At 44.9% G+C, this 23087-nt stretch overlaps 1 protein-coding gene across 1 annotated transcript in view; it reads right to left on the reverse strand.

Moving 5' to 3' along the window:
- LOC127583253 (protein polyglycylase TTLL10-like) overlaps positions 1–23087 on the reverse strand; it is a 51722-nt gene that overhangs the window by 10404 nt on the left and 18231 nt on the right. The window contains exons 5-9 of the mRNA XM_052039021.1: positions 22493–22578; positions 15879–16050; positions 11374–11545; positions 5018–5158; positions 3793–3909 (exon numbers count right to left, since the gene is read on the reverse strand). Coding sequence (XP_051894981.1) covers positions 3793–3909; positions 5018–5158; positions 11374–11545; positions 15879–16050; positions 22493–22578 — 688 coding nt within the window. The remainder of the gene's footprint in view (positions 1–3792; positions 3910–5017; positions 5159–11373; positions 11546–15878; positions 16051–22492; positions 22579–23087) is intronic.

The raw sequence follows: 23087 nt of genomic DNA on the forward strand, positions 1-23087 counted from the left end.
CCTCCAATCACCCTAAAATTATGTTCCCTCATGTTAGCCATTGTCACACTGGGAAAAAGTCTCTGACTGTCCACTCGATCTATGCCTCATCATCTTGTACACACCAATCAAGTCACCTCTCATCCTCCTTCTCTCCAAAGAGAAAAGCCTGAGCTCGTTCAACCTATCCTCATAAGACGTGCTCTCCAATCCAGGCAACATCCTGGTAAATCTCCTCTGCACCCTCTCTAAAGCTTCCACATCCTTCCTGTAATGACGCAACCAGAACTGAACACTAAGTGTGGTCTAACTAGAGTTCTATGGAGCTGCAACATCACCTCACTGCTCTTGAACTCAATACACCAACTAATGAAGGCCAACACTCCATACGCCTTCTTAACAACCCTATCGACCTGCGTGGCAACCTTGAGGGATCTATAGATGTGGACCCCAAGATCCCTCTGCTCCTACACACTGCTAAGAGTCCTGCCATTAACCTTGTATTCTGCCTTCGAATTCGATCTCCTGAAGTGTAACACTTCACACTTATCCGGGTTGAACTCTGTCTGCCACTTCTCAGCCCAGCTCTGCATTCTATCAATATCCTGTTGGAATCTACAGTAACCTTCTACACTATCCACAACACCACCAACCTTTGTATCATCAGCAAACTTACTAACCCACCATTCCACATCCTCATCCAAGTCATTTATAAAAATCACAAAGAGCAGGGGTCCCAGAACAGATCCCTGCTGAACACTACTGGTCACTGACCTCCAGGCAGAATATGCTCCATCTACCACCACCCTCTGTCTTCTATGGGCGAGCCAATTCTGAATTCACACAGCCAAGTTTCGCTGGATCCCATGCTTCCTAACTTTCTGAATGAGCCTTCCATGAGGAACCTTATCAAATGCCTTACTAAAATCCATGTACACCACATCCACTGCTCTACCTTCTTCAATGCGCTTTGTCACATCCTCAAAGAATTCAATCAAGCTCGCGAGGCACGACTTGCCCCTCACAAAGCCATGCTGACTGTTCCTAATTAGCCTATGCTTCTCCAAATGCCCATAAATCCTGTCTTTAAGAATCTTTTCCAGTAATTTGCCCACCACTGAAGTAAGACTCACTGGTCTGTAATTCCCAGGGTTATCCCTACTCCCTTTCTTGAACAAAGGAAAAACATTTGCCACCCTCCAATCATCTGGCACTACTCCTAAGACCAGCAAGGACGCAAAGATCATTGCCAAAGGTGCAGCAATCTCTTCCTTAGTTCCCGTAATAACCTTGGATATATCCTGTCCGGCCCCGGTGACTTATCCTAATGTTTTTCAATAGTTCCAGCACATCCTCTTTCCTCACGTCGACATGTCCTAGCATATCGGTCTGTCATACGCCATCCTCACAAATGTCAAGGTCTCTCTCTCTGGTGAATACTGAAGCAAGGTATTCATTAAGGACCTCCCCTACCTCTTCCGACTCCAGGCACATGTTTCCTCTTTTATCCCTGATGGGTCCTACCCTCACTTCAGTCATCCTCTTATTCTTCACATATGTGTAGAATGCCAAGGACCTTTCATGCCCCCTTCCAGTTGTCCTAAGTCCATTCTTAAGCTCCCTCCTGGCTACCTTGTAACTCTCCAGAGCCCTGTCTGATCCTTGCTTTCTAAACCTCAGGTAACCTTCTTTCTTCCTCTTAACAAGATATTCTACATCTCGTGTCAACCACAGTTCCTTCACTCTACCATCCTTACCCTGCCTCAATGGGACAAATCCATCCAGAGCCCCATGCAAGTATTCCTTAAACAGCCTCCACATTTCCGCTGTGCACTTCCCCAAGAACATCTGTTCCCAATTTATGCTCCCAAGTTCCTGCCTAATAGCATCATAATTCCCCCTCCCCCAGTTAAATACTTTCCCATATCGTCTGCTCCTATCCCTCTCCAAGGCTATGATAAAGGTCAAGGAGTTATGGTCACTATCTCCAAAATGCTCTCCCACCGAGAGATCTGAAACCTGATCAGACTCATTGCCCAGTACCAGGTCCAGAATGGCCTGTCCTCTAGTCAGCCTGTCCACATACTGTGTCAGGAATCCTTCCTGTACACACTGAACAAACTCCGTCCCATCTATCCCCTTTACACTAAGGAGGTGCCAATCAATATTAGGGAAGTTGAAATCACCCATGACAACAGCCCTGTTATCTTTGCACCTCTCCAAAATAAGCGAGGTAAACCATCACTGTTGCAGTAAGAACTGATAGCCATTATCCACAAGAGGATACTAAATTTAAAAAGAAATGGCTTCTTTCAAAAATAAACATATCAGATCTTTGAGTTAAATTTTACATTTTTCTTAACTTCTTTCTAACATGAATATTAGACTGATTATATCAGAAAATGTATCTTTCACCATCACTAAAGGGCATTGTGTTCATGAATGAATTCTTGGCCAGCATCTGAACCTGGTCATTTATCGGGCAGTTATTGGTCGGTTATTGGTCAGTTATTGGTCGGTTATCAGTCAGTTATCGGTCAGTTATCATTCAGTTATCGGTCAGTTATCAGATGGTTATCGGTTGGTTATCTCTTTTCCCTTGGCCACTGGCCTACTTGGAATTGCAGTGAATTTGCGGCACTGTTTGGGACTGAAATCAGATTTTCAGAAATCATCTCTTCAATGCCTTCTGACGTACGTGTGTTATGAAACAAACCCCCCTCCGTGAAATGGAAAGCTCTCTGTGGTCCAGGTCAGTTACTGAACTCCATCACCGATGGTTCCAGGGAGGAGTTACACCAGTACCTCCACCAGAGGGCACCAGTTCCCACTCATTGTGAATTTTACATCAGAGCAAACCAACCAATTGGGGCCAGAGACGAGCTGTCACTCAAGTGCTAATTAGCCCGGGAACTACCCCTCAATAGGTCTGAGGATCTCAGCAAAATGCCATTCCCTTTCTTACCTTGGTCAAGTGAGGACATCAGCAGGGCAATAAAAGCCAGTAAGTGAGGCCCTTTCAGTCCCATTGAAGTCACATTCACATCTCAGCTGAACCAGATCAACGCTGTTTTCATGCGATCTGTGCCCAGAATGTGGTTGGTATCTCCAAAGACACCTTGGTCAGTCAGATCACAGTGGAAAAACCAGCACTATTCCAGTAGCTCCAAGCTGTCCTGATCTTTCTCAGGCACAAGGCCTTGCTTCTGGTATTTCCCATTGTAGTATGTGGTGGGAATTGAGGAGAAGAAATGTCCAGTTCAGGGTCAGGTGTCAGGGGTCAGAAGGTAGAATCGGTGTGATGGGAGAAGGGTTGACTGCTGGGGATTGGTGATGGAGAGGTGGGGGATGGTAGCCAGGGATTTGAGTTGCCAGTTGGGGAGTGGGTGTGATGTGACATGTTCCTCACTGCAAGCCAGGGGCCAACCCTGTTAAACAAGAAGTGCCGAAGGGCATTTGGGAGCTGCACTAGCACACCCAACATGTCTGGTGGAACTGCGGTGGAAGACCACAGAGGGTGGCAGTACGCGGACCACAGAGGGTGGCACGATGTGGACCACGGAGGATGGCAGTACGCAGACCACAGATGGTGGCAGTACATGGATTTCACACTACAAAGGTTTTTTGTCCAACTGACTGGCACAAGGAAAGCTCCAGGAACAGGTGGAGATGGAGTTACCAGCAGACATCAGGGTTTTGAACCAACCAAAGTTCCATCCATGTTGTGTAAACAATGCTCTAATTTTGATAATGCTCCAACTTTGATAATGAACCAAAGATTATAACAGAGGAGAATGAAAAAAAGGAAATTACCTTGAAATTGTGATCAATGATAAAGTCGCAGCCCAATAGATCGAAGTAGCCCAGTTTACATTCCAATTTCCCCTTGACAGCAGAGAAACATTGCACCATGATTTGCTGCATTCTCTTCTGCAAGGAAGATGTAAAGTTTTTCATGACATTTAATCTCCCTTCCTCTTTCAAGCTGAGTCTTGTTTCCAAGGGAGAACACTCAGATACAAATTTTCCTCTGCTTCCCATCACCCCCCACCTTCCCAACCTCCTTCCTGGATTTGCTCTCCCAGAGTCATAGAATCATAGAGTGGGTAGAGAACAGAAGGAGGCCATTCAGCCCATACTGCGCCTGATTCTGCAGCAGTTTTCAGAAAAGCAAGGGGGTTTTCTTGAAGTTATGGCCAATATTTATTCCCAAAACAAATCATCTTCTTTGCATTCTTGTTTGTAGGAGATTGCTATGTGTAAATTAATTGTGCTGTTTCCTTCGTTACAATGACTGCACTTCTAAAATACCTTGTTGTACCTTGGTATATCCTGAGGCTACGAAAGGTGCTACAAAAATGCACATATCTGTCTGGATGGAAAGCTCAATATCAGAAGTCAGGCAGTGCCTGACATTTGCATTGTACAGTTGCTGATTCTCCAGATTATATTCCATGCTACATGGGTCTAAGGCAGCAGGTATTAGAGAAGCTCACCGATCCTCAGAGGTAGAAAGTCAAGGATATCTCAGCATCAAGGCTCATCTCACTTGGATCTAATGCCTCTGGTGGATTTTTTACCTCAATGAGCTGCAAACCTGCCCAGGAGCTCAGCAGCAAACCCTACTCATCCCCAGCACCACTACATTGGTGCTTACATTCTGCATGAAGCATGCCTAACCTGCAGCGCAAGAGAACAATGGTTACACTGGCCAAAATGCAAGGACCAGCACCTACTGCCATGGAACACATCACTGAGCCACAACTCAGAGCTCAGGAGGTGCCCTGACTCACAACTTGGTTGGTACCAAACATGTCCAAGGGATGGTGCCCTGATTCTTGAGGGAAAAAACTATTCTAGTTTGGTCAATGGTTAACTTTCATCAATGGATCCATCTGACAATGTTTTTAAAAAACAAGGGGCCACTTCTCATTGCCAGTCTAGAGACCACAATCCAATCCTGTAAAGCCCAGCATATCTACATATGATTGCGGAGAATTATCTGAGTGAAAGCACCAGGAAGGAAATGCAGACTTACTGCAAAAACAGTGAAGACCCAGTCCTTTGGAAGATGCTTTGATTCCATGTACTTCTCATTAATGTACTCGTTCAGGTGCTCCATGGACCAGATCGTGTCCTCCTTCATGTCACTGTACCTGGGATTCTTTTTCTGGATGAACTGTGGGTAAAACAAAATTCACAAGGCTGAAATGAGCTTAAACCTGCCCCTCCTGAGGGGTGTGGAGACAGGCAGATGGAAGGACACTCCTCCTGGTAAGTACAAGGTGAACAGTTCAAGAGCAGAGCAAGTAGAGCACCTTAGGCCTGTGGATGTGGTAAAAGGATTGTGGAAGGAATGGGGAAAAGTCAGATCTGACAGGTAAAGAGGCTTTGAGGAAGGAGAGCAGAGTACAGGCTATAAAAATAGTGAGGCGGATGGGCTAAAGTGCATTTACTTAAATGCAAGAAGCATCAGGAATAAGGGAGATGAAGTGAGAGCTTGGATAAGTACATGGGGCTATGATATTGTGGCTATTACAGAGACATGGCTGACATCAGGGCAGGAATGGCTATTGAATATTCCTGGTTTTCAGTGTTTTAAAAGGGACAGGGAGGGGGGGAGAAGAGGAGGAGGGTTGGCGATACTGGTCAGGGACACTGTTACAGCTGCAGAAAGGGTAAATAATGTAGAAGGATCTGCTCCAGAGTCAATATGGGTGGAAGTTAGGAACAAGAAAGGGGCAGTTACCCTCCTGGGAGTATTCTATAGGCTCCCCGGTAGCAGTAGGGATACTGAAGAGCAGATTGGGAAGCAGTTTTTGGAAAGGTGTGAAAATAAAAGGGTTATCATAATGGGAAACTTCAACTTCCCAAATATTGATTGGCACCTACTTAGTGCCAAGGGTTTAGACGGGGCGCAGTTTGTTAAGTGTGTCCAGGATGGAATCCTGTCACAGTATGTTGACAGGCCAACTAGAGGGAATGCCATATTAGATCTAATTTTAGATAATGAACCGGGACAGGTTACAGATCTATCAGTGGGTGAGCATCTGGAGGACAGTAACCATTGCTCCATAACCTTTAGAATTGTCATGGACAGGGATAGGAGCAGAAAGGAGAGGAAGATATTTAATTGGGGAAAGGCGAATTATGAGGCTATAAGACAAGAACTTGGGAGTGTAAATTGGGGTGACATTTTTGAAGGGAAATGTACTATGAAGATGTAGTCGATGTTCAGGGATCTTTTGCAGGATGTTAGGGATAAATTTGTCCCGGTGAGGCAGAGAAGGAATGGTAGGGTGAAGGAACCGTGGGTGACGAGAGAGGTGGAATAACTAGTTAGGAAGAAGAAGGCAGCATACATAAGGTGCAAGCAGCAAGGATTGGACAGGGCTTGTGAGGAATATAGAATAGCAAGGAGGGAACTTAAGAAAGGACTGAGGAGAGCGAGAAGGGGACACGAAAAGGCTTTGGCGAGTAGGGTTAAGGAGAATCCCAAGGCTTTTTTCTCGTACGTGAAGAGCAGAAGGATGGCTAGGCTAAAGGTAGGTCCGATTAAAGACAAAGCTGGGAGGATGTGCCTGGAAGCTGTGGAAGTGGGTGAGGTTCTCAATGAATACTCCTCTTCAGTATTCACCAAAGAGAGGGGTCTTGATGATGCTGAGGACAGTGTTGGTGAGGGTAATGTTCTAGAGTATGTAGATATCAAGAGAGAGGATGTGTTGGAGCTGTTATAAAATATTAGGACAGATAAGTCCCCGGGGCCTGACGGAGTGTTCCCCAGGCTGCTTCGTGAGGTGAAAGAGGAGATTGCTGAACCGTTGGTTAGGATCTTTGAGTCCTCGTTGTCAACGGGGATGGTACCAGAGGATTGGAGGGTGGCGAATGTTGTCCCCTTATTCAAGAAAGGTTGTAGGGATAGTCCAGGGAATTACGGACCAGTGAGCCTTACGTCTGTGGTGGGTAAGCTGTTAGAAAGGATTCTAAGAGATAGGATCTATGAGCATTTAGAGAATCATGGACTGATTAGGGACAGCCAGCATGGCTTTGTGAAGGGAAGAGCTTGCCTCACAAGCCTGATAGGGTTCCTTGAGAAGGTGACCAGGAAGATTGATGAGCATAGTTCAGCGGATGTGGTCTACTTGGATTTTAGTAAGGCGTTTGACAAGGTTCCGCATGGTAGGCTTCTTCAGAAGGTCAGAGGCCAAGGGATCCAGGGAGGTTTGGCCGTGTGGATTTAGAATTGGCTTGCCTGCAGAAAGCAGAGGGTTGTGGTGGAGGGAGTGCATTCGGACTGGAGGGCTGTGACTAGTGGTGTCCCACAGGGATTGGTTCTGGGACCTCTACTTTTTGTGATATTTATTAATGACTTAGATGAGGGGGTGGAAGGGTGGGTTAGCAAGTTTGCAGATGACACAAAGATTGGTTGTGTTGTGGATAGCGTGGAGGGCTGTTGAAGCTTGCAGAGGGATATTGATAGGATGCAGAGCTGGGCTGACAAGTGGCAGATGGAGTTCAATCCGGAGAAGTGTGAGGTAGTACACTTTGGAAGGACAACCTCCAAGGCGGAGTACAAGGTAAATGGTAGGATTCTGGGCAGTGTGGAGGAGCAGAGGGATAAGGGGGTTCATATCCACAGATCACTGAAAGTCGCCTCACAGGTGGATAGGGTAGTTAAGAAAGTTTATGGGATGTTAGCTTTCTTTCATAAGACTGGGGATCAAGTTTAAGAGCCGCGAAGTGATGATGCAGCTTTACAAAACTCTGGTTAGGCCACACTTAGAGTACTGTGTCCAGTTCTGGTCGCCTCATTATCGGAAGGATGTGGAGGCGTTGGAAAGGGTGCAGAGGAGATTTACCAGGATGCTGCCTGGATTAGAGAGTATGGATTATGAGGAGTGGCTAAAGGAGCTAGGGCTGTTCTCATTGGAGAGAAGGAGGATGAGGGGAGACATGATAGAGGTGTACAAGATATTGAGAGGAATAAATAGAGTGGACAGCCAGTGCCTCGTTCCCAGGGCGCCAATGCTCAAAACAAGTGGACATGGTTTTAAGGTAATGGGTGGGAAGTTCAAGGGAGATGTCAGAGGGAGGTTTTTCACCAAGAGAGTGGTTGGTGCATGGAATGCGCTGCCTGGGGTGGTGGTGGAGGATGATACATTGGACAAGTTCAAGAGATTGTTAGATAAGCATATGGAGGAATTTAAGATAGAGGGATATGTGGGAGGAAGGGGTTAGATAGTCTTAGGTGTGGTTTGAAGGGCGGCACAACATGGTGGGCTGAAGGGCCTGTATTGTGCTGTATTGTTCTATGGTTCTATGGTTCTATGAAGTGGGGGGAGAGACAGTAGGGAAGAAATCATAGAGGTTTGGTGGCAGAGGCTGTATGTGGCGGAAAGGAACAAATTGGGTCTGGTTAAGTTACAAGGCTACAGGCTGTTCCTCCTGAGCCAGCTGAAGGCCCTCTCTTGGTGTGACGGTCCTAGCTTCCCTTGGCAGCTTGGTTGATTGAGCACTGGGAAACCAATGCTGGGGCATGGAATCCAAAGCATTGACAAATCTCAGCTCCATCCAATTCTTATCATCCTTGTGAATCTTTCTGAATGCAACAGATGGCTCTCTCACCACTCTTTCCTCTTTCTATCACAATGTGTTGGGCAACTCTGAATCAAACTACTTTCTTTGATAATGCACCTGTAAAACGCTTTTGGACATTTTACAAAAGGAAGTTCCTTTTGAAGGTCTCACAACTAGATTTGCTTCCTTTAGTCCTGGTGAAAGTTTGCTTCTCTCAGCCAGTAGAATTCTTTAGGTTTTCCTTCAATCACAACTGTTTCTTTTGAATGTTGGTAGTGCAAACCTCATGAAAATTCACCTCCTTGCTGATGGTTCCAGCTACCTAGGATGCCAGATGTGAGAGGAATACATTGTCTGCTCTCTACTTGACTGTGCCATGTGGTAAACCACGTTTATTGAAACCTGCTCCAGAAATTTCCTTTCATTGACCAATAATTCACGTACAGGGCAAATAACAAATTTCTAGCTGGTGTGTTTGGAGACAACCAGTGCCGGGAAACTTCAGGCAAACACCTGGCAGTTTACAAGATTCTTGAGTGAAGCACTAGGTCCATCAGGGTAGGCTAAGCCAATGTCGGACAACCAACAACAATGTCCTTCTTTATTGTTCAATGGAAACATCAGTGAGAGTGGACAATCAGCACAGTTACGTGACGTGTCCAAACAACTCCATCCAAGTCCTGTATTTTAAGGGATGGAAATTCTGATGGGAATTGTTCAGATGCCGGTTCTTTACAGAAGCTATAGACCACGAAAAGTTACTAAATAAATTTTCAATGAAAACACAACAGGATCAATGAAAAGCACAAAGAGAAGGTCATGCTGCCATGGGATGAGAGAGTTTGGGAAGGTTGTTGACAGGTGCTGAGGTGGGTAATTTTAGCCTCTCTCTGGGGTTGCTGGGTAATTGACACAGTGCTAATGAACACCTGCCTTGAATTCAGCTGGGCGGCTCCGGTCTCACCTGCGTAATCGCTGTACCCTGGAGAGATACACGCACAAACAACAGACGAACAACAAACTCCTTTGATTTCCTTGTGTGGAGAGGATTTTAATTTACACAGCAATGTAAGTCAGGCCTCTCCATCAATCTCCATTCTCTCTACACAGTGAATTGATATTATCTGCAATGATTGGAGGCATGTGGAAGAGATTTACTCAACACCAGTGGCCTTTTGATTTAAAGGAAATTTAAGTCAAGAAAAGAGCAGAGAGTGGGATTATTTGGACAGTTCCATCAAGGGCACCTTCCAGTGGGTTGGAGGAAGTTGGGAATAAACCAGAGGCTCAAAGGATTACAATGGGTTACAGAACAGGGATGAGGCCAGAGCAGGAGTTAGTTAAAGGAAAGTAACTACTGTATCACTGCCACGTTATTTGTTATTTATTTCTTAATTGAAAATATTACTTGGTAATTTACACGTGGATTGAGATCTGATCTGATTCCAGAATGGTCTTCAGGGCTCTTAATGGCACCTGGTGAAGCATTATATCGAGTCGTAGATTTATACAGCACGGAAACAGGCCCTTCCGCCCAACTCATCCATTCCAGCCAAGTTGCCTACCTGAGCTCGTCCCATTTGCCTTTGCTTGGCCCAAATCCCTCTAAACCTTTCCTATCCATGATGCTGTCCAAGTGTCATCTTCACTGCTTGCTGCACTTGTCTGCAGCAACACACACAAAGTGCTGGAGGAACACAAAAGGTCAGGCAGCATCTATGGAGGGAAATAAAGAGCTGACATTTCGGGTTGAGACCCTTCATCAGATCTGTTGCTCCAGATTACAGCATCTGCAGAATCTCTCGTGTTTCTGTTTTGCTGCTCCTGATGAAGAGCCTTGACCCGAAACGTCAACTGTTTATTTCCCGCCATAGATGCTGCCTAACCTGCTGAGTTCCTCCAGCACTTTTTTGTGTGTTGCTCCAGATTCCAGCATCTGCAGAATCTCTTGTGTCTCTGTTTTGCTGCACCTGTCTGTTGGCTTTCAGAGACTGGTATACAAGGATTCCTTTGTACATCAACACTTCCCAAACTTCCACATCTAAATAATGCTCTTAAAATGCATCTGCCAGGGATTTGTCCACTCAAGTTGTCTAAATTGTCCTGAAGTCCCTCTGAGTTCTCCTTACAGTTCAGTCCCATCCAGATTTGTGTTATCAGCAAATTTAGAAAGATTATATTTGTTTCCCTCATGCAGATCACTGACATGTAATGGGAAGAGCTGTGTCCCAAGCACTGATCCCTGTGGTATCCCACTGGTCACTGCCTGCCATCCCAAGAAAGGACTGACTTATTCCCACTCTCTCCTTCTTATCTGTCAATCAATTCTCAACCCACACCGGCATATTACTCCCAGTCCATGAATCCATGAACACTACTTTGTTATTCCTTTTTTTTTGTACTATTTATTTTTTTGTAATTTATAGTAATTTTATGTCTCTGCACTGTACTGCTGCTGCAAAACAACAAATTTCACAATATACAAGTCAGTGATAATAAACCTGATTGTGATTCTATTGCTTTAATTTTGCAGGCTAATATCTTGTGTGGGATTTTAACAAGGGCCTTCTGGATGTCCAAATGCACCACATGCGCTGGTTCTCCCTTATCCATTCTACTAGTTACCTGGTCAAAGATCTCCAGCAGATTTGTCAGACTCCCTCCATAAATCCGTGTTTTCTTTGTCCACTCCCATTAATATTGCTCTATGTCTTGTTATCAATACATTGCACTATAGGATCTGCATACTTTAGATTTATAAATGTTATCATTTACAAGGGAAAATGCCAGAGGATATGTTCCATTAGTTCAACTCACCTGGTTGGTCAGGTGACTTGTCAGATCATCAGAGTAGGGATCATACTTATTACATGACAATTTCACGTAACCATGGCAGAAGAAGATCATGTAGGGAGAGGTGCAGGCAATCAGGAAGTAGGAGCGGATATCAAATTTCCGCCCTTCTAGGAGGAGAGGTTTGTGCAGGTATCTATTGGTTAAAAGCAGAATCATTTGAGTAGGATTCCACGGGAATGTAAGAGTTATTCGTCATTGCCAGAGCCCCTGACACCAACAGCAGAGATTTTATCTTCAGTTATCATGCCGGTCTTTTCCCAATGGTTTCAGGCAGAGAGCTACCTTTGCTAGAAACACAAAATGCCTACGATCCCACAGGAACATGCTTTGGAGTCACAAGTAAATGGGAGCAGGAGTAGGCCATTTGGTCCCTCAAACCTGCCCCACCATACAATATGATAATGGCTGATCTATGCTGGCCTCAACTCCTCTTCTATACCAGTTCCCCATAACCCTCAATTCCTCTAAGTATTTATCTATCTCCACCTTATATGTTTCTAATGATCCGGCCTCCACCATCCTTAAAGGCAGAGAATTCCAGGGATTCATCACCCTCTGAGGGAAGACATTTCAACACACCTCAGTTTTAAATGACTAGCCATTTATTTTGTAGCTATGTGCCCTTGTTCATGACTCTTCCACTGGTGGAAACACCTCAACATCTCTCCTTCGGGTCTTAAAAGTTTGAATAAGGGCACCCCTCATTCTTCTAAACTCCAAAGAATACAGAGCCAAACTGTCCAGCCCTGTCAGCCCACCAGTCCCTTGTACTTACATCCCCTGTTCTCTGTAAGATTCACCTTAACAAGGGAGCTTCATGATGATCATTCTGATTGTTTTTTGCCTGTTTCCCTTGATTTTGATGCAATGAAGCTACTGGCTTGTGTCTCTCTGGGGAGAGTGTTTCTTTACATGCTCTGCAGTGAAATACTGCTCCTGTCATAGAGTTGTACAGTGCAGCACTAAAGTGTGCCCTTCATCCCACCATGTCCATGCTGACCACTCTGCCCATCTACACTAATCCCATTTGTCTGCATTATAAGGTATAACTCGATAGAGATGTACAGCACAGAGCAGCCTTCAGCCTGTTGAGTCCCCCTGATAATCAAGCACCCTTTTCTGCGGCTACCTCCTGCACTCATCCCATTTCATTCTCCCCACATTCCCATCAATTCTTTCTACGTTCTACCCCTCACCTACACACGAGGGTCATTGTACAGTGGCCAATTAACCCACTGACCCTCATGTCTTTGGGAAGTGGGAGGAAACCGGAGAACTCAGTGGAAGCCCTGGTGGTTGCAGGGAGAACGTGCAAACTCCACACAAACAGGGCCTGAGGTCAGGGTTGAAACTGGATCTCTGGTCCTGTGAGGCAGCTGCTCTCCTGTCTGTGCCACTGGGCTGCCTAACCTGTATCCTTGTCTGAGGAAGGACGTTCTTGCAGTGGAAGGAGTGCAGCAAAGGTTCACTCATTCCCAGGACAACAGAACACTTGTATGAGGAGAGATTGGGGTGACTGGGCTGATACATTCTAGAGATGAGAATGAAAGGGGGCCTCTCTGAAACTTATAAAGTGGGTTTGGACAGATTGGGTGCAGGATGTTTTTGAGAGCAGGGAAGCCCACAATCAGGGGTCACAGCCTCACTTCTGGGGGCTATTTGGGGCTGAGATGAGGAGAAACGTAACCTCTGAAATTCTCCATCACAGAAGACTGTGGAGACAAATTGTAAACATATTCAGGAAGGAGTTACATTGAGTTCCAAAGACTAAAGAGATGTGGAGATAAAGCTGGAACAGGGAACTGACTTTGGATGATCAGCTGTGACCAAACTGAACGGTGGGGCAGTCTTAAAGGGTCAAATATCCTGCTCCTGTTTCTTATGTTGTTCTCTGGAGTAAACCAAGTAAATACAAAAGTAATAAGTTGTCAGGAAGGTTATCAGCCATTTTATAGGATAGTTGACATGACAGGGAGGAGATGTTTGAAACAGCAGCTGGATGGCTGCTCGTTCTGTGTACCGTTCCAGTCTCTACACTACAGTAAGGATTTGACTGCAGTGGAGAGTATGTGAGGGGGTTCATTTATAAAGTGCCAGGCTGGAGAAGGACAGTGATGAGGAGAAATGGGCCAGGTGGGTGGGAACAGAAGGTGATTGAAGGGGACATTTAGCTGAACTATGACATCATAGGGATAAAGGTGGGAAGATGTGCCTGGAAGCTGTGGAAGTGGGTGAGGTCCTCAATGAATACTTCTCTTCAGTATTCATCAAGGAGAGGGGCCTTGATGACGTTGAGGACCATGTTGGTAAGGGTAATGTTCTAGAGCATGTTGATATCAACAGAGAGGATGTGTTGGAGTTAGGATATTAGGACAGATAAGTCCCGGGGGAATGACGGAATGTTCCCCAGACTGCTCCATGAGGCGAGGGAGGAGATTGCTGAACCATTGGTTAGGATCTTTAAGTCCTCGTTGTCAACGGGAATGGTACCGGAGGATTGGAGGGTGGCAAATGTTGTCCCTTTATTCAAAAAAGGTAGTAGGGACAGTCCAGGGAATTATAGACCAGTGATCCTTACGTCTGTGGTGGGCAAGCTGTTGGAAAGGATTCTTAGAGATAGGATCTATGGGCATTTAGAGAATCATGGTCTGATTGGGGACAGCCATCATGGCTTTGTGAAGGGCAGATCATGTCTCACAAGCCTGATAGTGTTCCTTCAGGAGGTGACCAGACAGATTGATGAGGGTAGTGCAGTAGATGTGGTCTACATGGATTTTAGTAAGGTATTTGACAAGGTTCCACATGGTAGGTTTCTTCAGAAGGTCAGAGGGCAGGGGTTCCAGGGAAGCTTGGCCATGTGGATTCAGAATTGGCTTGTCTGTAGAAAGCAGAGGGTTGGGTGGAGGGATTCCATTCAGATTGGAGGGCTGTGACTAGTGGTGTCCCACAAGGATCAGTTCTGGGACATCTGCTCTGCGTGATTTTTATTAATGACTTGGATGAGGGGGTGGAAGGGTGGGTTAGCAAATTTGCAGATGACGTAAAGGTTGGTGGTGTTGTGGATAGTGTAGAGGATTGTTGAAAATTGCAGAAGGATATTGATATGATGCAGAGCTGGGCTGAGAAGTGGCAGATGGAGTTCAACCTGCAGAAATGTGAGGTGGTACACTTTGGAAGGACAAACTTCAAGGCAGAGTACAAAGTTAATGGCAGGATTCTGGGCAGTGTGGAGGAGCAGAGGAATCTAGGGGCCCATATCCACAGATCCCTGAAAGTTGCCTCACAGGTGGGTAGGGTAGTTAAGAAAACTTATGGGATGTTAGCTTTCATAAGTTGAGGGATCAAGTTTAAGAGCCGTGAGGTCATGATGCAGCTCAACAAAACACTGGTTAGACCACACAAAGTACTGTGTCCAGTTCTGGTCGCCTCATTATAGGAAGGATGTGGAAATGTTGGAAAGAGTGCAGAGCAGATTTACCAGGATGCTGCCTGGTTTAGAGAGTATGCATTATGAGGAGAGACTAAGGGAGCTAGGGCTTTACTCTTTGGAGAGAAGGAGGATGAGGGGAGACATGATAGAGGTGTACAAAATATTAAGAGGAATAGATAGAGTGGACAGGCAGTGCCTCTTTCCCAGGGCACCAATGCTCAATACAAGAGGGAATGGCTTTAAGGTAATGGGTGGGAAGTTCAAGGGAGATATCAGAGGAAGGTTTTTTACCCAGAGAGTGGTTGGGGCATGGAATGCGCTGCCTTGGGCAGTGGTGGAGGCAGGTACATTGGTCAAATTCAAGAGATTACTAGATAAGCATATGGAGGAATTTAAAATACAAGGATATGTGGGAGGAAGGGGTTAGATAGTCTTAGGCGAGGTTTAAAGGTTGGCACAACATTGTGGGCCGAAGGGGCTGTATTGTGCTGTACTGTTCTATGTTTTATGTTCTATAAGGAGCCTGGATATGATGGACTGAATAGCCTGTTTATGGCTGGAAATTTCTACAATTCTATCAGAAGCGATCTCTAGAGGCAGAACAGCCAGTAATTCAAGGATACAGATTTCAGGAGATTGACCAAAGTGTCAGCTACAGCACAAGCAAATGTGGCAACGAATTGGTGCAAAATGGCCCCCAGATGTAGCAGTGGGGTGTCAGCAGGTATTCTGATTTAATGATGTCTGCTGAGGGATGAATATTAGCCAAGAAATGGAGAACTACTCTGCTGTTCTTTGAAATCTCATTACACAATCTTTTGTGTCCCTGTGAGAAATGTTTAATGCCATGTCTGAATCTTGGATTGCAGTGCAGTGCACATCAGTATCTACTCTAGAAGGGTGACCTGAATCTGGAACCTTCCGACCCAGATATGAGCCACACACTAAGGTACAGCTGATGCACTGAATTAGATGCTATTCGTGGTTTGTATTCCATAGGCTGCAGATTGCCCAACAGTGCGATTTTTCCAACTACCTTTGCACTATTCTGTTGAAGGGTAAACTACTGTAACTCATCCTGCAGTTAGAGTTCTGCTCCACACTCTCCACCTTTTTACGGAAGTCCAGCAAGTCTTCCTGGCACTTCAGCAGGAAGATCCCTCGACCCAGGTTTGATCCAGCAGGTTTTGAAATCCAAATTGACCCATCTGTGTGGAGAGAAACAAGGGTAACAAACCTTCGGCAGAAAGAAATAATACACCCCAAAAAATATAAAGTTCATTTCTTTCCACAGGTTACTGTGGGGCAAGAGGAGAGGGCAAACAGCATTAACTTTCCAACCACACTGACTCCCCAATCCTGCTGGAGAACAACCTACAGTCACAGTACAGGAGATTTTGTTGCAACGGATTGGAATGCAGCGAACCAGAATAGCACCCCTTTTACATAAAACATTGAATAGTACAGTACAAGAACAGGCCCTTCAGCCCACAATGCCTGTGCTAAGCACGATGACAAATTAAACTAATCCTGTCTGCCATATCCCTCCATTCCATGCATATTCATGCATCTGTCGAAAAGCCTCTTTAACGCCATTATTGTATCTGTTTCCACCACTTCCCCCCAGAAGCCTGTTCCAGGCAACTACCACTCTCTGTGTAAAAACTCCGTGCTGCTTGTTGAGATTCAGGTATACGTACACTCACTGACCATGCACACGTTTTAGAGCTGCACCTTCTAGTCCATATTTGGCAAGAAATCTATCAGTATATCTATTGTCATGTTAATTGATGTGCATGTGATATTTTCATTGTAGGCCAATTCAGGGTGACGAACCATCCCCCTTTGGTTAGGACAGCACCTTCCCCTTATCAATTTTAACCCCATCCATTATCAGTCCTCCTACTCAGATTATGGCAATGTCTTCTTCCCTGGCAAAGGCTGCTGCCAAGCACTCGTCTCTATCACAGATTTCTAAGCATCTAAGCATCTTTAAGCATCTAAGCATCCTTCCAATTGCCATTTGTTTACTATTCATGAGCCTATGAAGGCTCTTTCATATCTTGGCTGTTAATCTGTTGCACACTCTCACTTTGATGGGCTTCTTTCTTATTTCACACCATCTTACTCTCCAGTTCTTCTGAAGCTCTAACTTCAATTCTTTTTGACACCGTAGTGGGCATGGACTAGATGGGCCAAAGGGCCTGGATCCCTGCTGTATTGCTCTATGACTCTATGCCCCACAGGAAAGTTCTGGAAGTTCAGGTTCAGGAAATTGAAGCCAAATTAAACACTTGGAAATCCCAGAACTTAGAGTCGTCTTTGGAAATCAAGGCTGTCATTGGTGAATGAGGAATGGCAGAAGGGACCATGACGAGGATGGCAAGATCTCAGGGGTGAACAACCTGGGGGATGTTACAGACACAGCAGGGATGGAGACACAATGACTTTGTATCAGTCACAACTCTACATCTCTCTTCAACATTCTTACATTTGCTGATGGATTATACTGTATATAGAAACCTGGAGCCTCTAACCTCTGGGATAGGATGTTCTAGTATCCCAGTAGAAAGCATTATGCTTTTGTGAGCTCATACTCAAAACCAAACTGAATGTGAAATAGTAACTAAAAAAAAAATGGGAGATGATCCTGCTTGGAGTACACATGGAGCTCCAGAAGATGTTCACTGAAGTTATGGAGCAATAAACAAGATGCCGGAGGAACTCAGTGGGTCAAGCAGTATCTGTGGGGGAAATGGACAGTTGATATTTTGGGTTGAGACCTTTCATCTGAACCCGAAATGCGTGTTTCTCTGGTTGGCAATCAGTGGTGAGTGGGGTGCCTCAGGGGTTGGTGCTGGGCCTGCAACTGTTCGCGATATACAGTACATCACGACTTGGAAGAGGGGACCGAGTGTAGCATATCTAAATTTGCTGATGACACTAAATTGAGTGGAAAAGCAAGTTGTGCAAAGGATGCGGAGAGTCTGCAGAGAGATATAGATAGGTTAAGTGAGTGGGCAAGGGTCTGGCAGATGGAGCACAGTGTTGGTAAATGTGAGGTCATCCACTTTGGAAGGAAGAATAGATCAGATTATTATTTAAATGGTGAAAGATTGCAGCATGCTGTTGTGCAGAGGGACTTGGAAGTGCTTAGAACCATAGAACCATAGAACACTACAGCACAGAAAACAGGCCATTCGGCCCTTCTAGTCTGTGCCGAAACTTTATTCCACTAGTCCCATTTACCTGCACCCAGTCCATAACCCTCCAGACCTCTCCTGTCCATGTATCTATCCAATTTATTCTTAAAACTTAAGAGTGAGCCTGCATTTACCACATCAGATGGCAGCTCGTTCCACACTCCCACCACTCTTTGAGTGAAGAAGTTCCCCCTAATGTTCCCCTAAACCTTTCCCCTTTCACCCTCAAGCCATGTCCTCTCGTACTTATCTCTCCTAACCTAGGTGGAAAGAACCTACTCGCATTAACTCTGTCTATATCCCTCATAATTTTGTAAACCCCTATCAAATCTCCCCTCATTCTTCTGTGCTCTAAGGAATAAAGTCCTAATCTGTTCAATCTTTCCCTGTATCTCAACTCCTGAAGACCCGGCAACATTCCAGTAAATCTTCTCTGCACTCTTTCAATCTTACTGATATCCTTCCTATAGTTAGGTGACCAGAACTGCACACAATACTCCAAATTTGGCCTCACCAATGTCTTATACAACCTCACCATAACGTCCCAACTCCCATACTCAATACTTTGATGCATGAATGCCAGGATGTCAAAAGCCTTTTACAACCCTGTCTACCTGTGACGCCACTTTCAGGGAATTATGTATCTGAACTCCCAGGTCCCATTGTTCCTCCGCACTCCTCAGTGCCCGACCATTTACTGTGTATGTCCTAAATTGATTTGTCCTTCCAACATGCAACACCTCACACTTGTCTGCATTAAATTCCATCTGCCATTTTCTGGCCCATTTTTCCAGTTGGTCCAGATCCCTCTGCAAGCTTTGAAAGTCTTCCTCACTGTCCACTACGCCTCCAATCTTAGTGTTATCAGCAAACTTGCTGATCCAATTTACCACATTATCATCCAGATCATTGATATAGACAACAAACAACAATAGTCCCAGCACAGATCCCTGAGGCACACCACTAGTCACAGGCCTCCAGTCTGAGAAACAATCATCCACTACCACTCTGTCTTCTCCCACAGCCAATTTTGAATCCAGTTTACAACCTTTCCAAGGATACCTAGTGTCTGAACCTTCTGAACTAACCTCCCATGCAGAACCTTGTCAAAGGCCTTACTAAAGTCCATGTAGACAACATCCACAGACTTTCCTTCATCTACTTTCTTGGTAACCTCCTCGAAAAACTCTACAAGATTCATTAAACACAATCTACCATGGACAAAGCCATGCTGACTATCCTTAATCAGCCCTTGGCTGTCCAAATACTTGTATAACCGATCTCTCAGAACACCTTCCAATAATTTACCTACTACTGAGGTCAGGCTCACCAGCCTATAATTACCTGGTTTACTTTTTGAGCCTTTTTTAAACAACGGAACAACATGAGCTACCCTCCAGTCCTCCGGCACCACACCCGTGGCTAAAGATTTTTAAATATATCTGCCAGGGCCCCTGCAATTTCTACACTAGTCTCTCTCAACATCCGAGGGAATATTTTATCAGGCCTGGGGGATTTATCTACCTTTATTCGCTGTAAGGCAGCAAGCACCTCCTCCTCTTTAATCTCTATATGTTCCATGACACTATTGCTTGTTTCCCTTCCTTCCATGTATACTATGCCAGTTTCCTGAGTAAATACTGATGCAAAAAAAACTGTTTAAGGTCTCCCCCATCTCCTGAGGCTCCATACATAGATGACCACTCTGATCTTCTAGGGGACCAATTTTGTCCCTTACTATCCTTTTACTCTTAATATACTTGTAGAAACCCTTCGGGTTTACCTTCACATTATCTGCCAAAGCAACCTCATGTCTTCTTTTCGCCTTCCTGACTTCCTTCTTTAGTATTTTCTTACATTTTCTATACTCTTCAAGTACCTCATTTGTTCCTAGTTGCCTATACCTGCTACACACCTCTCTCCTTTTCTTAACCAGATCGCCAATATCTCTTGAAAACCAAGGTTCCCTATGCTTGTTAACTTTACCTTTAATCCCGGCAGGAACATGCAAACTCTGTACTCTCAAAATTTCGCCTTTGAAGGCCTTCCACTTACTGAAAACATCCTTGCCAGAAAACACTCTTCCTAGATCCTTTCTCATTTCCACAAAATTGTCCTTTCTCCAATTTAGAACCTCAACTCAAGGACCTGACCTATCCTTATCCATAATTAACTTGAAACTAATGACATTAGAGTCACTGGACCCAAAATGTTCACCCACACATACTTCTGTCACCTGACCTGCCTGGTTCCCTAATAGGAGATCAAGTATTGCATTCTCTCTCATTGGTACCTCTATATATTGATTTAAAAAGCTTTCCTGAACACATTTGACAAATTCCAAGCCATCCAGCCCTTTCACAGTGTGGGAGTCCCAGTCAATGTGGAAAGTTAAAATCCCCTACTATCACAACTTTCTGTTTCTTACATCGGTCTGCTATCTCTCTACAGATTTGTTCCTCCAATTCTCTCTGACTATTGGGCAGTCTATAATACAACCCTATTAGTGTAACTACACCTTTCCAATTTCTCAGCTCCACCCATGTGGCCTCTGTAGACGAGCCCTCCGGGCTGTCCTGTCTACGCACAGCTGTGATCTGTTCCCTGACTAGTAATGCCACTCCTCCCCCTTTCATCCCTCCCCCTCTATCATGTCTGAAACAACGGAACCCCGGAACATTAAGCTGCCAGTCCTGCCCTTCCTGCAACCATGTCTCACTAACAGCAATAACATCATAATCCCACATACCAATCCACACCCTAAACTCATCTGCCTTACCTACAATACTCCTTGCATTGAAATAGATGCACCTGAGAACATTTCTATCACGTACAAACCTTTGATTTCTGTCGATACCTGCAGTCCTCGCATGACCTTTATCCTTCTCCACCTCACTATCTGCTCTAACACTCTGGTTCCCCTCCCCATGTAAATCTAGTTTAAACCCCCCAAAGCAGCACTAGCAAACCTACCTGCATGAATTGCAAAAGGTTGGTTTGTAGGTACAACAGATTATTAAAAAGGCAAATGGAATGTTGGTCTTCATTGCTAGAGGGATTGAATTTAAGAGCAGGTAGGTTATGCTGCAACTGTACAGGGTACTGGTGAGGCTGATATAGAATAGAAGGATGGAGATGAGGAGAAACTGCTTTTCCCAAAGAATAGTGATTCTGTGGAATTCTCTGCCCAGGGAAGCAGTGGAGACTACCTCATTAAATATATTTGAGACACAGTAGTGTAGCAGTTAGTGTAACGCTATTACAGCACCAGCGACCTGGGTTCAATTCTGGCTGCTGTCTGTAAGGAGTTTGTACGTTCTCCCCGTGTCTGAGAGGGTTTCCTCCGGGTGATCTGGTTTCCTCCCACATTCCAAAGACGTATGGATTAGGAGCTGTGGGCATGCTATGTTGGCGCTGGATGAGTGGCAACACTTGCAGGCTGCCTCCAGCACATTCTCAGTAATGCAAAAAGACACATTTCGCTGTCTGTTTCGATGTACATGTGACTAATAAATAAATATCTTAAAAGTAAGCACCTTAGATAGATTTTTGCATAGTAGGGGAATTAAGGGTTATGGGGAAAAGGCAGGTAGGTGGATCTGAGTCCACGGCCAGATCAGCCATGATCTTATTGAATGGTGGAGCAGACTCGACGGGCCAGATGGCCGACTCCTGCTCTTATTTCTTATGTTCATACAACAGAGAACATTCTTCCCATTGAGTCTATGCCAGCTCTCAGAACAATCCCACAGGTCCCACTTAACTCTCTTCAATTTGTTCACTATCACTCACTTACACTAAGTTCCACTGAAGAGATTTAAGAAGTCATAAAATCACACAGCTCAGAAACAGGCCCTTCAGCCCAACACATCCATACCAACCATTTTTCTCATCTACACTAATCCCATTTGCCTGCATTTGGACCTTCTATGCCTTTTCTATTTAAGTGTCTCTCTAAATGTTTCTTAAACACAGTGACTGTACCTGATTCCCACCACCTCCTCTGGCAGCACATTCCAGATATCACCCACTCTTTGTGTAAAAAACATACCCCTCAAGACACCTGCCTCTCACTTTGAACCTATGCCCTCTTGTTTTTGATACTCATACAGTGGGAAAAAGATTCTATCTACCCTATCAATGCCCCTCATAATTTTATATCCTCCTATCAGGTCTTCTCTCAGACTCCAGGGAAAACAAGCCCAGTCTATCCAATCTCTCCCCATAAATAAAGTCCTCCAATCCAGGCGACATCCTGGTGAATCTCCTCTGCACTCTCTCCAGTGGAACCACATTCTTCCTATAGTGTGGTGACCAGAATTGCACATAGTACTCCGAGTGTGGTCTAACCAGTATTTTGTAAAGTTGCAACAAAGCCTCCGAAGTCTTATATTCTATGTCCCAACCAATGAAGACAATATTCCAAAAGGCTAGAAAGAAATAATACCTCCCATAATCTCAAAGAAAGCCAGACGTTCACTTTTCACATCCATGCGAAATGTTTCAGGATAAAAGTCTTCCATCTTCAAGATCCTAGAAACAAAAAGTTTGTGTTTACATATTCTGTATGTCTCAAGCACTCCGCAGTGAGAGAGCTGGAAAATTCATGGAGGTATTCAAAATTATAAAGGATTTTGAAAAGGGTGTCTACTAGTGGGAGGGTTGGTAACCAAAGGACACAGATGAAAGGAAGTAGCAGCACAATTATAGGTGATCTGAGGAATAACGTTCTCTGCCAGGAATGTGCTGCAGCTTGGTACATGGTACCTGAAGGAGAGGAGGAAACCGGCTCATAGGAACTTCAAACAGGATTTGGAGAAGTACTGGAATGCAAACAATTTTCTGAGCTGTGGTGACCAAAGTACTGGTTCAGGCAACTAGGTCCGAGCAGCGTAAATGGATGGGGTGGAAGTTTGTCTTGCGAAGTGGCCCACACAGGCTGCTCAATAGCCTACACTGCCCAGTCTGTAGGGTTCAGTAGCAGGAGGAGTATCCCAGGCATTTCTCATCTGCTCATGGAACAATGATGTCTCTGCCAGTAT

This window comes from Pristis pectinata, chromosome 26 (genome assembly GCF_009764475.1).
Source record: "Pristis pectinata isolate sPriPec2 chromosome 26, sPriPec2.1.pri, whole genome shotgun sequence".
Taxonomy (NCBI): Eukaryota; Metazoa; Chordata; class Chondrichthyes; order Rhinopristiformes; family Pristidae; genus Pristis; species Pristis pectinata.